The 16,262-nt window shown below is 41.4% G+C and overlaps 1 protein-coding gene across 1 annotated transcript in view; it reads right to left on the reverse strand.

Annotated features, from left to right (window-relative positions):
* The window catches only part of ANKRD13C (ankyrin repeat domain 13C), a 29,837-nt gene that overhangs the window by 5,399 nt on the left and 8,176 nt on the right, over nt 1-16,262 (reverse strand). Inside the window, exons 3-11 of the mRNA XM_083510558.1 lie at nt 14,603-14,707; nt 12,777-12,862; nt 11,380-11,425; nt 9,776-9,842; nt 6,285-6,429; nt 5,423-5,554; nt 4,932-5,093; nt 4,170-4,249; nt 998-1,096 (exon numbers count right to left, since the gene is read on the reverse strand). Coding sequence (XP_083366684.1) covers nt 998-1,096; nt 4,170-4,249; nt 4,932-5,093; nt 5,423-5,554; nt 6,285-6,429; nt 9,776-9,842; nt 11,380-11,425; nt 12,777-12,862; nt 14,603-14,707 — 922 coding nt within the window. The remainder of the gene's footprint in view (nt 1-997; nt 1,097-4,169; nt 4,250-4,931; nt 5,094-5,422; nt 5,555-6,284; nt 6,430-9,775; nt 9,843-11,379; nt 11,426-12,776; nt 12,863-14,602; nt 14,708-16,262) is intronic.

Genomic DNA, 16,262 nt, shown 5'->3' on the forward strand with positions numbered 1-16,262 from the left:
CAATGCAGCTCAGAGACAGTCACAACTGAGTATTCAAACTGCAGCGAGCTTCAAATGACTTGGTAGGAGGATTTCCAGATTGTTTCTCCTTTGGGTAAAACTGAGTTTTAGCACTCATTTATTTTCTGTTAGGTGAGATTTAAATCTCAGGATTTCAATAGGTTTCGAAACTAAAACTTATTAAGAACTCCAGTAGTAAAGCGTCAAGCTTAAAACAAGTTTCCTTTTGAATCGTAACAGGAAGAATCTTCCAAAATTCCAGTTTAGGAACTTTTCTTTATAGATGTCGGAAAACTTCCTATCCGGGCACACAAATAATAAAAGATCTGGAAAAGCATCACACTTCAAAAACTAGACATTTCCAAGTCACTATATATTCCGAATATCTCTCATTAATTTTTTTCACATCATCTCCTCCACAGCATCTATGTAAGTGGCTAACTTATTCAGATCATAAGTAGAGCGAATGTACTAGTATGGGTACACTGCTGAAAGGCTTCAGAACCCAACATGTTGCTTACAAGGCCTCCAGTGCCCATTCTTGCAGGGGTTCATTAACTTCCATAACTTCAACCCCACCCTTATGATTCCTGTTCCTTGTCCCACAATCCTCCTAGCTAAAGTTCAACCTCCTTCACCCCAGATTTTTCTTCTACTTGAAAAAGTTGCCAAAACATAGAATGCTCTTTGGCTCTTAGATGCAGAATAAATCATACACACTTCCTTTTTTATATATAGATTTGAGAACAGAATACAGAGGACTTGAGACGTCTGGATAAAATCTGAGAACTTTACATTTAAGAATACTGGAGAAACTACAAAACAATTGGATCATTGTAGAGGTGAACCTATGGCAGGCAACATGTTTTCCCATTTATTCTATGGCAATGTATTATACTGCAGTCTTTGAACAAGCAAAATTTTATACATATCAGCGTATTTTAGCTAAATCACATGCCCTTTCACAAACTTTTGTAGTGGACAGTTTGAGACTTACGATTCAATTCCTAGAGGAAATTCTTGGCTCATGGCTATTGTGGCTTTAAATGTTTTCTTGCTTTCTTTGCAGACCAGTTCCCTACCCAAATGAGGTGCTCTAAGTTAAAGAAAATAAAAATTAAAACCTCCCTAGAGACATAATTTATAAAAACAATAAGAAATTGGAATGCATTTCTCTTGTGCAGGAAAACAAGTTGACAGAAGTTGTTTAATGATGCCTAGAAGAGTTCAGATAGCAAAAACTGCCGAAGCAGGCAAGCTGCCCAGGGACTAACAGATTAAAGCAACTGAATAGAAGTCTGTAGAAAAGAGAAAAATATAAATACACATACACACTTTGGCCGTATGATTTCACACAGTTAAGAATCTAGGACTAGGATCTAAAAAGCTATTCAGATGAGCCCAAGGGGAATTTGTCTTTTGACTTTGAAGAGCAAACCCTCATACTGTTTCTAAAATGTTTTGCAAGTGTGGCATGGAGCCCAATGGTCATGATAACTAGTTTAACAGTTCTTTCCATACTGGCCATTGGACACTAAAATGGAAATAGTGTGGAAGCCTTAAACAAGGCGGGGGGAAAGAAGGAATAGATACCAGAATGTTACTTTCTAATTTCTGTGATCAAACAACTTCTGCTGGACCAATGTGTAAGTATGGAAGAAATTCATACTGAAACAGACTGTCTTCCTTGAGTGCAATTTTGTTTAGAAACTTAGAACTGTTCTTTAATATTTACATTTAAACTTGTACATTTGGGATTGGATCTAGAGTTATCTTTCCACAAAGAGAAGGGCTCCCTCAAATCTTGGAAAGAAGTGAGATCCAGCAAAAAGTCTCATTAGAGTTCACTCTTGCTCATGAAGCCCACAGTGCCCTGTCCCGTGGTGGGATAATGTTTGGGTGTCTCCCATTCTCCAGAGCATCTTCCCATGGGGCTGTGGGAGGGTGGGAGGAATTGGCAAAAATGCCTCCCCCACCCTCTCCAGTTGGAGATGCTGCTGGAAAGCTGGAGCTAACCCTCTGAATAGTGTTAAGAAAGATATCACATTCCAAAATTTACAAGTAAGGACATGCTGAGGCATCCGAAAAATATCCAGAGTCATCCAAAGCTCTCCAAGTCCATCAATATTAGAGACTTGTCATCTTGTGTTTAGTCAAGCCTTCATGACCATTTCACCCCAAACCCATGAAAGTCCAAAATGAAGAGACCACTTCTGATTTGGTCAAGCATGTGTATAAAAGTAAAAACAACAAGGCATATATAATCAGTTTAAGATGTTATTAAAACAAAGACAATATCATGAGTTGAGGGTTAAACAGCAGTGTTGTCACAGTTAAAATCTAGGATGAAAAAGCCTTTGATTTCATGCCACTAATACTGACCAAATTCAAGATAGCTGCTTTAGCTCTAGTAATGACAATAAGATTATGTGCATGGAATAGGAGTTTCATTCAACAGCATTCTGACATGCACATCCCAGTCTACACACATTATCAAATCATCCTTCAAAAGCTGTTTGCTATAGGGTGCGGAATGCTGCTTTTCACGAAACCATTTGGAGCTCAGGAGTAGTTTCACGGATCTCTGGATAAGTAGATCTTATCATACTACTTTTCTTCAAGATAAATCACACCAAATACAAAGGACATATCTGATTCCCATGAGAAAGGGACTGATTTTACACCATTGGAACAATGGGACCTAAACGTATTGGGGTCAGTCCATACAATCTAAAACCTGTGTGTGCAACTTTAAGCAGACATTTCTATTTTCAAATTTATAAGGCTTTACTGCAGGAATAGGAAGAATGGTTTCATTTAATCTTTGTTCTCAATTCTATACTAAACGTTTCAAATGACTACCTATGAGGTGAGCCAAGGACAGCACCTTATGCAATAAATTTGGATGTCATGGCTGGTTTCATAGATAATTAAATTTCACAGATTTGCACTTTTAAACCCCAATAAAGGCCCAGAGCAGATGATATTTGAGTCCTTCATGCATTCTGATTGAAAAGATACTCTCATTGCAGAAATTGCTTGTATGCTTCCAATGAAAATAAACTAATATATAAAACTAAATATATTGAAACACACAATTTTAAATAAAAAAGCTTGAAGCATAGAAGGTTTCAATTCCCTGTAATTATTATTTTATTATCGTATTTATATGGCTGGCATCTGTCTTTCTCAGGAGACAATGGAAAAGTGCGCCTTTGGGGTGAAGGCATATTTATATAATGCTTATATCTTGCCTTTTCCCCAGACCAAGACTCAAGGAAGTTTGCAGATAAAATAGGAAAAGCTAAAAACATAGAAAAGTAATGCCAAATAAAATGCACATGTAGGATTTAACCAAGGAATTACAGACACCATGGGCTTCTGCTCATGGAAGTGACCCTGATTCAGTCAAAACTCATGCCTGGGGAAAAGAAAAGGTAACATTCACCAGTTCTTCCTTCCCACTGAAGCCTGCAGCGCCACCTCCGAGAACAGGGCTTGGCAAACTAAGGTCCCCAAGCTATATCAGGCCCACTTGGGTCCTAAATCTGGCCCGCTCCGCAAAGCCGTAACCCGCTGCGAAGCTGAGACTCCCGGCAATGGTGGCAGCGGCTCTTCCACTCAATCGCCTGGTTTACCTCAGCGGCATTTGATTGGCAGAGACGTCCCCGTGCTGCACTGAGGTAAACCAGGCATAGCGTTTGATTGGTAAAGCCTCCACCACTTGGCCTCTTCCTCCCATCGCCAAGAATCTCAGCTTCGTGGCGGGTTCTGGCTTCATGGCGTGGCCTCTTCCTCCCGCCGGCGCCGCCCTGGTGCTCCAGTGGGCCAGAGAGCGGAGCGGACGAGCTCGCTCTGCCTACCCATGAGAAGCGATGGCGGGGAGGAGGACTACTTGCCCCCCTCGCCTCTTCTTCCAGCTCCCCTGCCCCAGGTGCTACTTCTCGGCCCGCCACAAGGTCTGAGGGATAGTGGACCAGCCCACAGCTAGGGTCCTCCTGGGCGACATTTCACAGGGCACAGGGAAAGGAGGAATCGGTGAAAAATAACCTCCCTCCTCCCAGTGGAGTGTCTCGTGAAAAGAACTCAATTCATGTGAAGCCCTGATCCAACACATTATGTTTTGAAAACGACATTAGGTATATACGTAGCAGCGGCTATATACTCACTTTCCATTTTCAGCAGATATGTACTCCTCCCATGTAATTGTGTTTGGTGGAGGTGGAGTAAGAGACTGCCTCCTGACAGGCTGTTAAAGAAAACAAATGGGAATTATTTGTAAATCCAAGCACTTCACTACTTAGTAGGCTACCATCATCTTGTCTAAAAGAACATCTGTGTCTCATGCTTCCTCCAACATTTGCCAATCTGAAGAAGAGTAAATCCAAAATTAGAACACTGCACTCCTGACAAATGAACAGCAACCAATCATTTTGACATGAAGCAGAAGTGTACACGTGTTAGCATGCCTGAAGAGCTGCGTACAAAAATATAAGCATTTCTTAAGGATTGTTGTTGTTTAGTCGTTTAGTGGTGTCTGACTCTTCGTGACCCCATGGACCAGAGCACGCCAGGCACTCCTGTCTTTCACTGCCTCCCGCAGTTTGGTCAAACTTTTGTCTCCCCCAGATAAATCACAAGCATCAAGACAAGAGCAAACCTTGGCTATAACTCCTGGACTGTCTGGAACAAGACAAACCATGTGCCTAGGTTTGGCTGTAACGCTAAGCCAAACCATGGCTTAAGCTCTAGCTGGTGTGGCAGCCAGAGGACTAGGAGTGGACCGAAGTGGTCACGATTTCTGCTGTGAGTACCTGCACACTTGCACATTCACACTCAGCAATGGCTTGGCTTAGCATTACATGTGAACTAGGCCAGTAAAAGGCCATCTGTTGTTAAATGTTCAATTTAAACAGAACTTTTAACTGTACCTCAAAATTTTGTTCCATCAAGTTTCCACCTTTACTCAAGCTTTCCATAATAGCCTTGTTTCGAAGAATATCTTCCTCACTGAGATGTTCCCGTCTTTTCCTTGATTCTAAGACAAGTCCATTAACCAGGTAGAAGTCTGCCAAAAAGTTTCCTACCCTTTCCTGCAAACACACAAAGATAAAACACATGAAGTATTTGAGCCAAAATGCAAAACTTCTACTGAAACTCATTCAGTCTTTTCATTTATTGCCTACCTGCCAACTGCTTATGTTCTTGCCCCTAATGTCTCATTTTTATATATTTCACTCGCTTTTCTTATAACCCTAACTTTTAACACCCTCCCTTCTCCCAATCTAGATGACTGGGAAAGCAAAACTGACAGCCTATATTTTTGTCCCACGTTTCACCTGCCTTACAGGCATCTTCCCTGGGGCACACTAGCACAAGATGGATGGATGGATGTCTTAAAATAGTTATTAAAAAGTCTTACTGTTTTATCTTCTCGAAAAAGCCATCCTGTTTGGGCACGTGTGAAGGTGATTGATTTGGTTGATAATGTTGCTGAATAAATATCGCTGCTCATCAAAATGTCAACTTCCTCCTCTGTTTCCATCTCAGATTCCTGAAAAAAGCAAGAATATTAATTGTGGTTTGGGTTTGCTTTGCGGTTTATTTTTTTAAAAAAAAACCCAAATTATTTAAACAGATTTGTTATCCTCTCCCTGTCCAATTTCTGCCTGAAATAAATAGAAGCCTTCCAGTAATAATTCCATTAGGTAGCAGTCTTAACCACTGCAAGTATGAGTACACCATATCTCCCATTGATATACATTCTCAGGTACAAGATTACTCTCCATTTAATTTCAGCTTCTTTCTAAAGCTACGCGTTCACATGTTGCCTTTGGAAACCTTCAGCGTAAATTAGTCTTCTGCAGTCTTCTGATTTCTCAGACCCTAGATGTGCATCGTATTACTGTCACTGCTATGTAAGTAATAATATATTTTGGGAGGACATTAGCAATCTATAAGGGAAAAGAGTTTAATATTGTTTGCAGTAGAACTGTTAAGCAACAAGGTATCCTGCAAAGCAACACTAAACGTAAGAGAAAAAACGGCAGTGGGGTTATAGCCCTCCTCCATGCATGTCTACTGTGTTCAATGGAAGTGCTCCCAAGTAAGGGCACAGAGGACTGCAGCCTTACATGTCTGATACCGGAATGACAATATCTTGCAACTACCTTGTACATTTTTAAAACAAGTCATTTATTTGGGGCACAAAACAGCAGGAAACACATTTTGCTTTGTTTTTGAGTAGCATTGTGAAATATTTTACTAGCGGTGCTGCAGCTTACCTCGTGATGTATTCGCTGGTAAACTTTTTGTTCGTTGTCTAAAACTACAAAGGATTCAGAGGGTGCAGCATCACCGTTGAAAATGAAGCTCAAGTCCCCTCGTTGGCACTTCATGTCAGTAAAATCTATGAGTGTTGTGTCAAGCCTGGGGGAGGGGGGAACATTCCAATACTTCAGCAGATCCAGAATATTACTTCACAAAATTGTACAAGTCAAGGAACCAGTGAGATTCGATTATTATTGTTAGAAGTAAGATTTGAAACAGAGATCAGCCCTGTTTGGGTGTGCTATCTGTGTGCAAAGGCAACATACAAGCAGGGATGAGTGTGCTAAGATCTGCCCCCTGAATCACTCTGCCCATCACCCTCCAAAAGAAGAGGGTGAGGTATGAAGAAGGGAGCCTGCTCTACTCATGGAGTAAACTTACTACTCATGGAGTAGACTTACTACTCATGGAGTAGACTTACTACTCATGGAGTAATTTAGAACCCTGCACAACTGGGGTCGCCTACAACCCTCGGAATGACTTTTAACCATCCACTGAATGGGGTGGGCTAAAATGTGGCAGAAGGCAGCAAAACCTGTGGGGCCACCTTCAGCGATTAGAGCTTCTGCTCACAGAAGATAAAGGTAAAGGTAAAGTCACCCCTGACAATTAGGTCCAGTCATGACCGACACTGGGGTTGCGGCACTCATCTCGCTTTATTGGTCGAGGGAGACGGCGTACAGCTTCCAGGTCATGTGGCCAGCATGACTAAGCCGCTTCTGGCAAACCAGAGCAGCGCACGGAAACGACGTGTACCTTCCCGCCAGAGCGGTACCTATTTATCTACTTGCACTTTTTGGTGTGCTTTCGAATTGCTAGGTTGGCAGGAGCAGGGACCGAGCAACGGGAGCTCACCCCGTCGCGGGGATTCGAAACGCCGACCTTCTGACCGGCAAGTCCTAGGCTCTGTGGTTTAACCCACAGCGCCATCCACGTCCCTTCACAGAAGATACCTCTACCCAATTTTCAGCAATCATTTCTCTTGCCCGCTTTCCCCACAGCATCCTGTGCTACAGCCCAGCGAGGTCTCCTGACTGCTGGGAGAGGCAGGGATGAGGCAGCTCACTCCCTTCCATGCACATTTCATTGCATACAACCCAAAATACACAACAAGACCTTGTCCTATCAAATCTTTTGAGTCTCTGCCAAAAGAAAAGAGAAAATATTCCTACAACAGAGAACTTCTGCCACTATTACTATGCAAGTTCTGTTCAGAGAATTCTAGTGAATTCACAAGATCAGAGCAGGTAAGTCTGAGAAATTTAGCTTTTGCAGAAGAACAAACTTGCTGATGGTACATGTCTGAATAGGGAATTCCTGTATATGAAAAATTCTCCACACACAGTACAATAAGGTGAATTTTAACAGCTAACAGTAGTGAAAAATTTCCATTAGATTAAGCATGTAGCCAGACTAAAAAGTTTATTTTGCTTCTTTCAGCATAACACAGAATATATATTCCATTTAATTTAAAAGTTAGCAAGACGTGGAATTTTCCCTTTGACAAAAACCTGCTTAAATAGCAACATCTTTAGTTAAAAAAATAAACCCAAAGTCCTCTTGACTTGTTTAGAATCATCCAATCACCTAACAGGCAGCTATGCCAATACAGTGGTACCTCGCAAGACGAATGCCTCGCAAGACAAAAAACTCGCTAGACGAAAGGTTTTTCCATTTTCGATTTGCCTCGCAAGACGAATTTCCCCTATGGGCTTGCTTCGCAAGACGAAAACGTCTCGCGACTTTGTTTTCTTTGTCTAAAAACAAAGACATGTTTTGTTTATAAAGTTAATTTATTTTCCCTTCAATTTTTGAACTGCTCTTTACAGTATGTGTGACTTTAAAGAGCAGTTAATAAACTTGTTGTACCAAATTTGGCTTTGTTTGGACTTTTTTTGACCATAGGAACGCATTAATTGATTTTCAATGCATTCCTATGGGATTTCGTGCTTCGCAAGACGAAAAATTCGCTAGACGACAAAAATTGCGGAACGAATTAATTTCGTCTTGCGGGGCACCACTGTATTCAGCTACAGGTGTTTGTTTTAGAAGCAGCCATGCAATATTCACAGGATTTAAGGAGACTGTGCTGAAGATGGTCCCTAAGCACGCACTAGCCTTAAAAAGTCAAATATGTAATTCACAAAGGTGTAGAGCGAGCCACTTTACAGAATAAATCTTATTCATCATTTGTCCAGTTGAGAGCTGAGAACATTAATAGTGAGAGAATCACGACTCTCAACAAAAGGCATTTCAGTAATGAGTTTGAAGTTAGCTCACACTAACATCACATCACAGCACCTGGGATAAAGCGGCAAAACATGCACAACTCCATTTATCTGGAGACTCCCAATTATGAGCAGGCCATCAATGTAAACACAGCTATGCAGACCACTGGTAACTCTTGCACAGTTATCTTCTTTAAATAATGTTTTTTTGTAATAAACTCCAATACAGGAGTTTCTTCTCCAATACCTGAAGAGTTTCTTTAAAGAGTTCGAGCTCATGAGCCCAACTCCACACCAGCAGGGGGCTGTGCAATTTTCCCTCTTAGTTGCAACTCCTTACACCATGTTAGATGCCACTCTGCAGGGCAACGTTTTGGAACATTAAGGAAACACAGATCAAAAGGCTCTGTGAATGGGCAGTGCATGACCTCTACATCTTATCCTCCTCACCCACATCACAACAGGGTATGAAATTTGGAAATGCATGAAGACATCGGCAATAGAATTACCGTATTTTTCGCCCTATAGGACACACTTTTTCCCCTCCAAAAATGAAGGGGAAATGTGTATGCATCCTATGGGGCGAATGCAGGCTTTCGCTGAAGCCTGGAGAGCGAGAGGGGTCGGTGCACACCTCTCGCTCTCCAGGCTTCAGGAAGCTCTGTGCAACCCTCGGGAGACCGGCGTCACTTCGTGCCCGCCTCCCGAGGGTTGTGCAGAGCTGCCTGCAGTCCTGGGGCGAGCGCAGCTCTGCGCAGCCATCCGGAGCGGGGCGTGAAGTTGCGCCCGCCTCCCGATGGCTGCGCAGAGCTGCCTGCATTCTGAAGCCTGGGGAGACCGGCACGACTTACCGCTGGCCTCCCTAGGCTTGCGGATAGCAGGCTGTGCTCAGGGCTGGGATTGGGGGAAGCTCGGGGAAATGAATTTTTTTTCTTTATTCCCCCCCCCCAAAAAAAAACTAGGCGCATCCTATGGGGCGGTGCACCCTATGGGGCAAAAAATACGGTAAAACTCAATATTTTAACTTCATTATATTTAGTACAGTCCAGGGGTGTGTCATTTGTAGTCCTTCAGATGTTGTTAACTACAACTCACATCAACCCCAGTAAGCATGGTTAGTGAGTCGAATTCCATGGGAGTCGAATTCCAGTGGCATCTGGAGGGCCACAGGTTCCCCATCCCTGGTGTAACCCTTCAAAGGTGAAGACTGTTCTTACCTGATATTTATACCTTGTTTGTATATTTTACATGCATCAGAAGGCAGGATTCGGGAAAGTAAAGGCACTGCATTTAGGGTAAAAACGACACCCTGTTACCATTAATGTCCTTCTAATGTATCTATTCAGCATACAGAACACAAAATAAAAACTATCAAACAAATCATATATAAACACATCCAACAAAGCAACTAAAACAGAGCCGTATGTAAAGCTATTAATCATGATAGCTGTATAGTACACCCATTGCCCACAGGCACCTTTCCTCCAAATACCAGTCACTGCAGATTAACAACACGAGAGGCCTATTGCTCCATGCCCTGCTTATCGGGTTCCTAGAGGTATCTGGCTGACCACTGTGGAAAGCAGGATGCTGGATTAGACAGGCCTTCGGTCTGATCCAGCAGCTCCACTAGAATGGAAGCCGATAGAACTGTAACTAATTTAAAGAACATAATCTCTTCCACTGAAGAGTGGCAAAACACATTTCAGTTGTTTGAATTCTGACAAGCAGGAAAGCACTTTTGATATTTTATGCTCAGCTGTCCACGGAGGCGCAGGTCAATTCTGTGTCCAGGGCGGCTGTGTACCAGCTCCATCTGGTACACTGGCCGAGACCCTACCTGCCTATGCACTGTCTCGCCAGAGTAGTGCATGTTCTGGTTATCTCCCGCTTGGACTACTGCAATGCACTCCACATGGGGCTACCCAGAAACTACAAGGAATCCAGAATGCGGCTGCCAGAATGGTGACTGGGAGCAGCCACTGGGACCATTTAACACTGGTTCTAAAAGATCTATATTGGCTCCCAGTACATTTCCAAGCACAATTCAAAGTGTTGGTGCTGACCTTTAAAGCCCTTAATGGCCTAGGACCTCAAGGAGTGTCTCCACCCCCATCATTCAGCCCAGACACTGAGATCTAGCTCCAAGGGCCTTCTGGTGGTTCCCTCACTGCGGGGAGGGAGGTTACAGGGAATCTAGAGAATGCTCCCAATCTCTGAAGGGATCAAGAAATATTACATCACCATCAAGCACTACCAAAATTAACAAACACAAAAGGGGCTGGATCCAGATGTCTTCAGTGGAACTCAAACTACTTGATGGTCCTGTGGGGAGGAGACTCTTTTTTTCCTCTGCAGTACCCTATGCCCCCTGAAAATATGATCCAAAGGGTTGGGTGACCTTCTGGAACAGCGTAGGAAGTGGCACTGGGCATGTAGGGGAAATCAACAAAAATTACATTTTCCTTCCATCTGCAGGAATCACCCGGCCACGAGTCCCCATGGGATCAGAGTCCCATCTGTTAACAGAAAGGACCTTTCAATTTGTGGAACATGTCTGGATCAAACTCCAACTATGTTTGTGCTTTTGCAAAACTATCTACAACCAGTTTAGTGCAGAAAATCCAATCATTCCAAATAACAAGTCTGTTCTGGAGAAATAAGTATTTAGACTGGATAGCTCAGTTGGCAGAGCACAATACTCTTAATCTCAGGGTCATGGACAAAAAGATTCTTGCATTGCAGAGAGTGGACTAGTTGACACTCATGACCCCTTCCAACTCTAGAACTATGATTTCCATAGAAATCTTTAAAATCTTACCCCAACTTTGAAAATCCCAGTGAAGTTCAAGATAGAAGTCACCTAGCTGGAGAGAAAGAGAATTTCTGTTAAATGTTAAGAAACTGATGACTACTTTCATGTCCACCCACCCAGGAAATGCTAGCAACCATAACTTTCATTTGCACATGCTAAACTTTGGGGTAAGTGTGTATTAACTGAAGTTTTGATTTGCACACCTTTCACATTAACAGCTTTTTAAAAGAAGAAGAAGAAGAAGAAGAAGAAGAAGAAGAAGGGGAGTAAATTAGTCTTACTTGTTTTATCTATGGAAGTACAGAAGGAACATGATCAAAATAACAGCCCAAACTATACAATATTTGAATCAACCTAACCTTGCAATCAGATGTAATGTATAAATTCTTTTACTACAACTACAACAGCTTGGCTTCTTAAAAATGATTTTTCAAAGAGTAACTATTTTTTAGCAATACATTTCTCCTTTGAAAGCAGTCAGTGTAGGTGACAATTTTTGATAGCTGCTCCTTAACCGAGAGCTTATGTTTATAGAAAATATCCTTCTGTGCAAGATCATAATTGCCAAATGAAGCCATTCTTCTGAAGAACTAGTTATTTCTGAAGCAAGGGAATCAATCATGAAATGCTAGCTAAGCTAAACAACTTTGACCCAGATCAACAAAATGAGGAACCTGTGGCACCTCTTATAGTACATGGGTGAGGGATATCTAGAAGCAGCTTTGAATTGGAGCCACTGAGTTTATGTACCCAGTTTATGTACAAAGTTCTAAAACAGACCTTCTCTGTCCATGGGAATTAGCATGACAAATGGAAACTGTGAAAAAGCAGTTTTTCCTTCCCTCAAATGGAAACTGTCTCTCTCCTTATATCAATAATTATGGTATGTTCGGAACTGATCTCTGGCTCACAGTTTAAATGCTATTCAAATATTTTAACATATTTACATCAGCTTCCAATTTCACTGCAGCTTCAAAATGCAGAAGCTACATGTAAACGAAGCATTATTAACCCAGCTTGACTTTAAAACCAAAATAGAAACATAATTTTTTTCACAGTGAAACTTAATTTTTAAAATCACAATTACGATCCATAGCAGAGACCTAACACTAAAACTCCACACCCGGAATTTAGAACATACAACCCATAGGCCATATCCAGTCACAAGCCCTTTCTCTAAGTAGGGAAGATGTCACTGCTGCAAGGTAAATCACCTACAGGTCAGTCATTCTAAGACACAGACTAGCAAGCAATATGCAATTCAGCCAGCAATTCCCAGAAATAAAAGCCTGTGTTGAGTTGTTTGCACTTAATGAGGACACAATGGCAATCACACACAAATTGTTTGAAAAGTAATGACTCCATACTCTCCAATGTGGGTGGAAAAATCCTTACAAACTTACCTCTTTCAGAGCTTTTAATAACCGAGGTCGCTTTTCCTCAACACTTTCCCTAGACTGTTGTTTCAGTTTCCTTAGAAGTGCTGTAACTAAATAAATATACTGTAAGTCCAATGTAAAGGCAATCATGTTAAGCATCCACTAAGCTGGGAGCTGCCTTTACCTTTTGTACTGGCTGGTGGCAAAAGAGAAATCAGCATCTATTGCAGGGCCACCTCTACTGCTGGCAGAGAAGCAGCATCGGCATCAGCACCAATTACAGGTGAGATCTTGCTGAAATCGCGCAAGATCTTGCACCCTCCACAAGATTTCACATAATTTTGGATGATACCAGTGCTGCTTCTGCCCATGGGGCTGCCATATTGGGGGCTTCTACCACCTGAGACAGTCGCCATAGTCTGCCTAATGGCAGAGGCAGCTCTGGTCAATTAGTAGCTTTTTTAGCTTTTTATTACTTAAGCAATATTGTCAAATAAATAAAACAAAGTTCAATCAAGTAAACTGACAACAGTAAGCCATATATGGTAGATTCAGAGACAAATATACAAAGCTTTCATAGGGGAAAGTGAAAGATCTCGGAATACTAAGTGTTTCAGTGTTACTGAAAGTGTGATCTATCAGTAATGTGGATCGGAGATCACTGGGAGTCTCATAAACACGCACAAAGCCAACATGTGTGCTTTTCCTGAGAGTTTGCCTTTTGGAAATGAAGCAGTTACAGCAATGTTGTTTCCTCTTCAAAACCTCTGGCATACAATTCCCAGACTGTTTTCTGAAGGAATTTAAACAGCAATTTGGGGTTTCTGTAGGGGAGTTTTCATTAAGACATTTCCAAATTCAGGTACAAACATGCTCCTTTCAGCTTTGACCATAATGCTAATGCTCCTTATGCTTAAAATAATCCCTCATTTAAGTTCTGGAGCTGTACATCAACACACCATTGATCAGGCACACTCAATGTTACAGCGTAACATTTCATATGCTATATTCTATTGCACTTGTATATAATTAAATGAATAAATCACCCATCCTGAACATTATATGTAAGTAGCAATGCGAAAGTTGTAAATACAGCTTTATTTATTTATTACAGCTTTATTTATTTATTACATGTAATAAATAAAAAAACTGATACATACGTTATACAAAAGCTCGAGAAGCAAGGTAAATCAAGCAAGTCAGGTTTTTATAATTTGGGAACATTTCAGTTGAGAAGCAGGATAATGTAGCACCACCACACTGCCTTCTTAAAGAATGAGAACTCCGAACAGCATGGATTTCAACACTTGCTGGTTGACTAACTCCTACCTAACAACAACAAAAGTGCAATGCTGCTCTGGATTTAGTCATACTTATTGCTAGTGCCAGTGTAAACCTTAAACTATGATTATGACCAGGGATAATAGATGAATGAGGAGGAGAGCTCCTGTGAGCAACTCCTGATCTAATAACCATAGTTAAGGGGTAGACAGCTTTACCTCTGCATCTATCCTAGTATTGGCATTGTTGTTGTTGCAATTTATTAACTGCCTTTCACTATGGGGTCCCAGGGTGGGCTACAGCAATTTAAAATACAATAATAAAAACAGAAAATTGGGTCCTAAATCATTTAAGGCTTGAATCACTAATGTGAGGAGCTTGAGCTGGGCCTGGAATTAACCTGGACAATCCGCAGCAAGGCCTAACATGAGAACTGGCCTTTCAAAATTATCACAAGATTAGGTGTTCATGATCTGCACATTTCAGTCACAATCTGCAGTAAGCTGATTTTAATGACTAAATGGATTTCCTGTATTTATGTCCAGACAACCAGAGTGACAGTTTCTTACTCATTTGTCTATCTCCATAGCTGATGGCTTCAGCGAGAGGACTCCATCCCTGAGCATTTTTCACTTTCACAGGAGCATTGTGGGCCAAAAGCAGGTGGGCACATTCTATAACAAAGTATGAGACAATAATTATTTTCCAAATAAGACCATCAGATTGCTTCTCTGTGAAGAGCCACTTACAGTTTGACAAAAATACTGATGTAAACAAGTTTTGAACTTATTGAAGTTTGAGCAGCACATAAAATCAAGCTAACCAATGACCTATTTTGCATTTGAAACCATTTATGTAGCATTTGGTGCAAAGCAAAATCTATTGGGTGGTATCTTGACTAAGTCATACTCATGGCTAACGTTAAGTGAACGTGATTTCAATGGGTCTGTTCTATGACTTAGGCTGCATTCTTAACTATGTCTAGTCCTACTGAATTCAATGGTGGTTACTCACAGGTTAAGTGGGGTTAGTCTTGCAGCCACAGCTAGATACAACCTAGTGTCTGAATTGTATCCAAATGATGTCTTTCTACTGACAGAAGTCTCTGATCCAATAGAGGCTTCCATCAGCAGGACAGGGAGGTAGACAGACTTTCAACAATTCCCAGAGTCCCCTGAGCAGTGCCCCCATCGCACAATCTATTCCTGGGGGTTGGGAGAAAAAGTTAGAACCTGTGGTACTATGATGATTTTGTGATTTATACCTTTAGGAACTATTTTGATTGAGCAAGTCAATCAAAAATATTTAAGAGCAGTTTCACTCCCTATGTATACACAAATAACAGGAACAGGAGATTAACAGGAAATGGTTCGTCTTGACTGCCATAGAGGAAACCTAACCTGAATCCACCGTAATTAAACAAAGTACATTGAGCTGATGGGATTGTTTGGCGCTGTACCTTAACAAGGCAAACCAAGGAGACCAGTGGAAAATGAGGAATGGAGACAACACTTATGGCTAACAGTTTAAAAGTTATTGGGAATTACAAATAACTTTATATCCTACGCTACACTGCTATTCTACTTGAACAAGAAATAAAAGCTGCCTTTTTAAACAAAAAAAGTAAACTCAAAACAATTTAAAATGAAAAAAATATAAACCTAAAACAAAATGAAAGCCATGGTACACCTGCATCAGCACAACCAGACACTTTCAACTACCCAAACTAAAACAAAACATGCCTCTCCCATACTGATTTCCAATGGTTTGACCTCATCCTGATGGCGTACTCTTCCAGTGCCTCCTGAGACAGGAGGATGCCAAACAACATAAAAGGCAGTCAAACACATCCCACCCACCAAAGGAAGCCACAATATCTTAAAATAAGATGCTTTGGTGCCAAGACCAAATATGGGTGCAAAGGAGAGGAAGGAATCAAATAAACCTGAGCAGCACAAAAATCAACAAGAGGATGAGGTAGTGACATTGGCAAAAAAAAAAAAAAAAGCACACACAATGCAAATCAGAGGAAAGATAACAGAGCATGTAGTATGAATCTTAAGGATCAGACTGAGAGGGTGAAAGCAGAAAGTGAGAGCTTCTCCCCCGCAGAAATGCTGAAAGAGTATTAGATTAGTATGAAGAGTCAGAGAAACCTCAGGCATGAAGAGTGTCAGGCACAAGAGGGTAATCAGCAGTATCAAAAGCAGTAAAGTCAAGGATAAGTAG

The sequence above is a fragment of the Podarcis liolepis genome (assembly GCF_965112155.1).
Source record: "Podarcis liolepis genome assembly, chromosome: 6".
Lineage (NCBI taxonomy): Eukaryota > Metazoa > Chordata > Lepidosauria > Squamata > Lacertidae > Podarcis > Podarcis liolepis.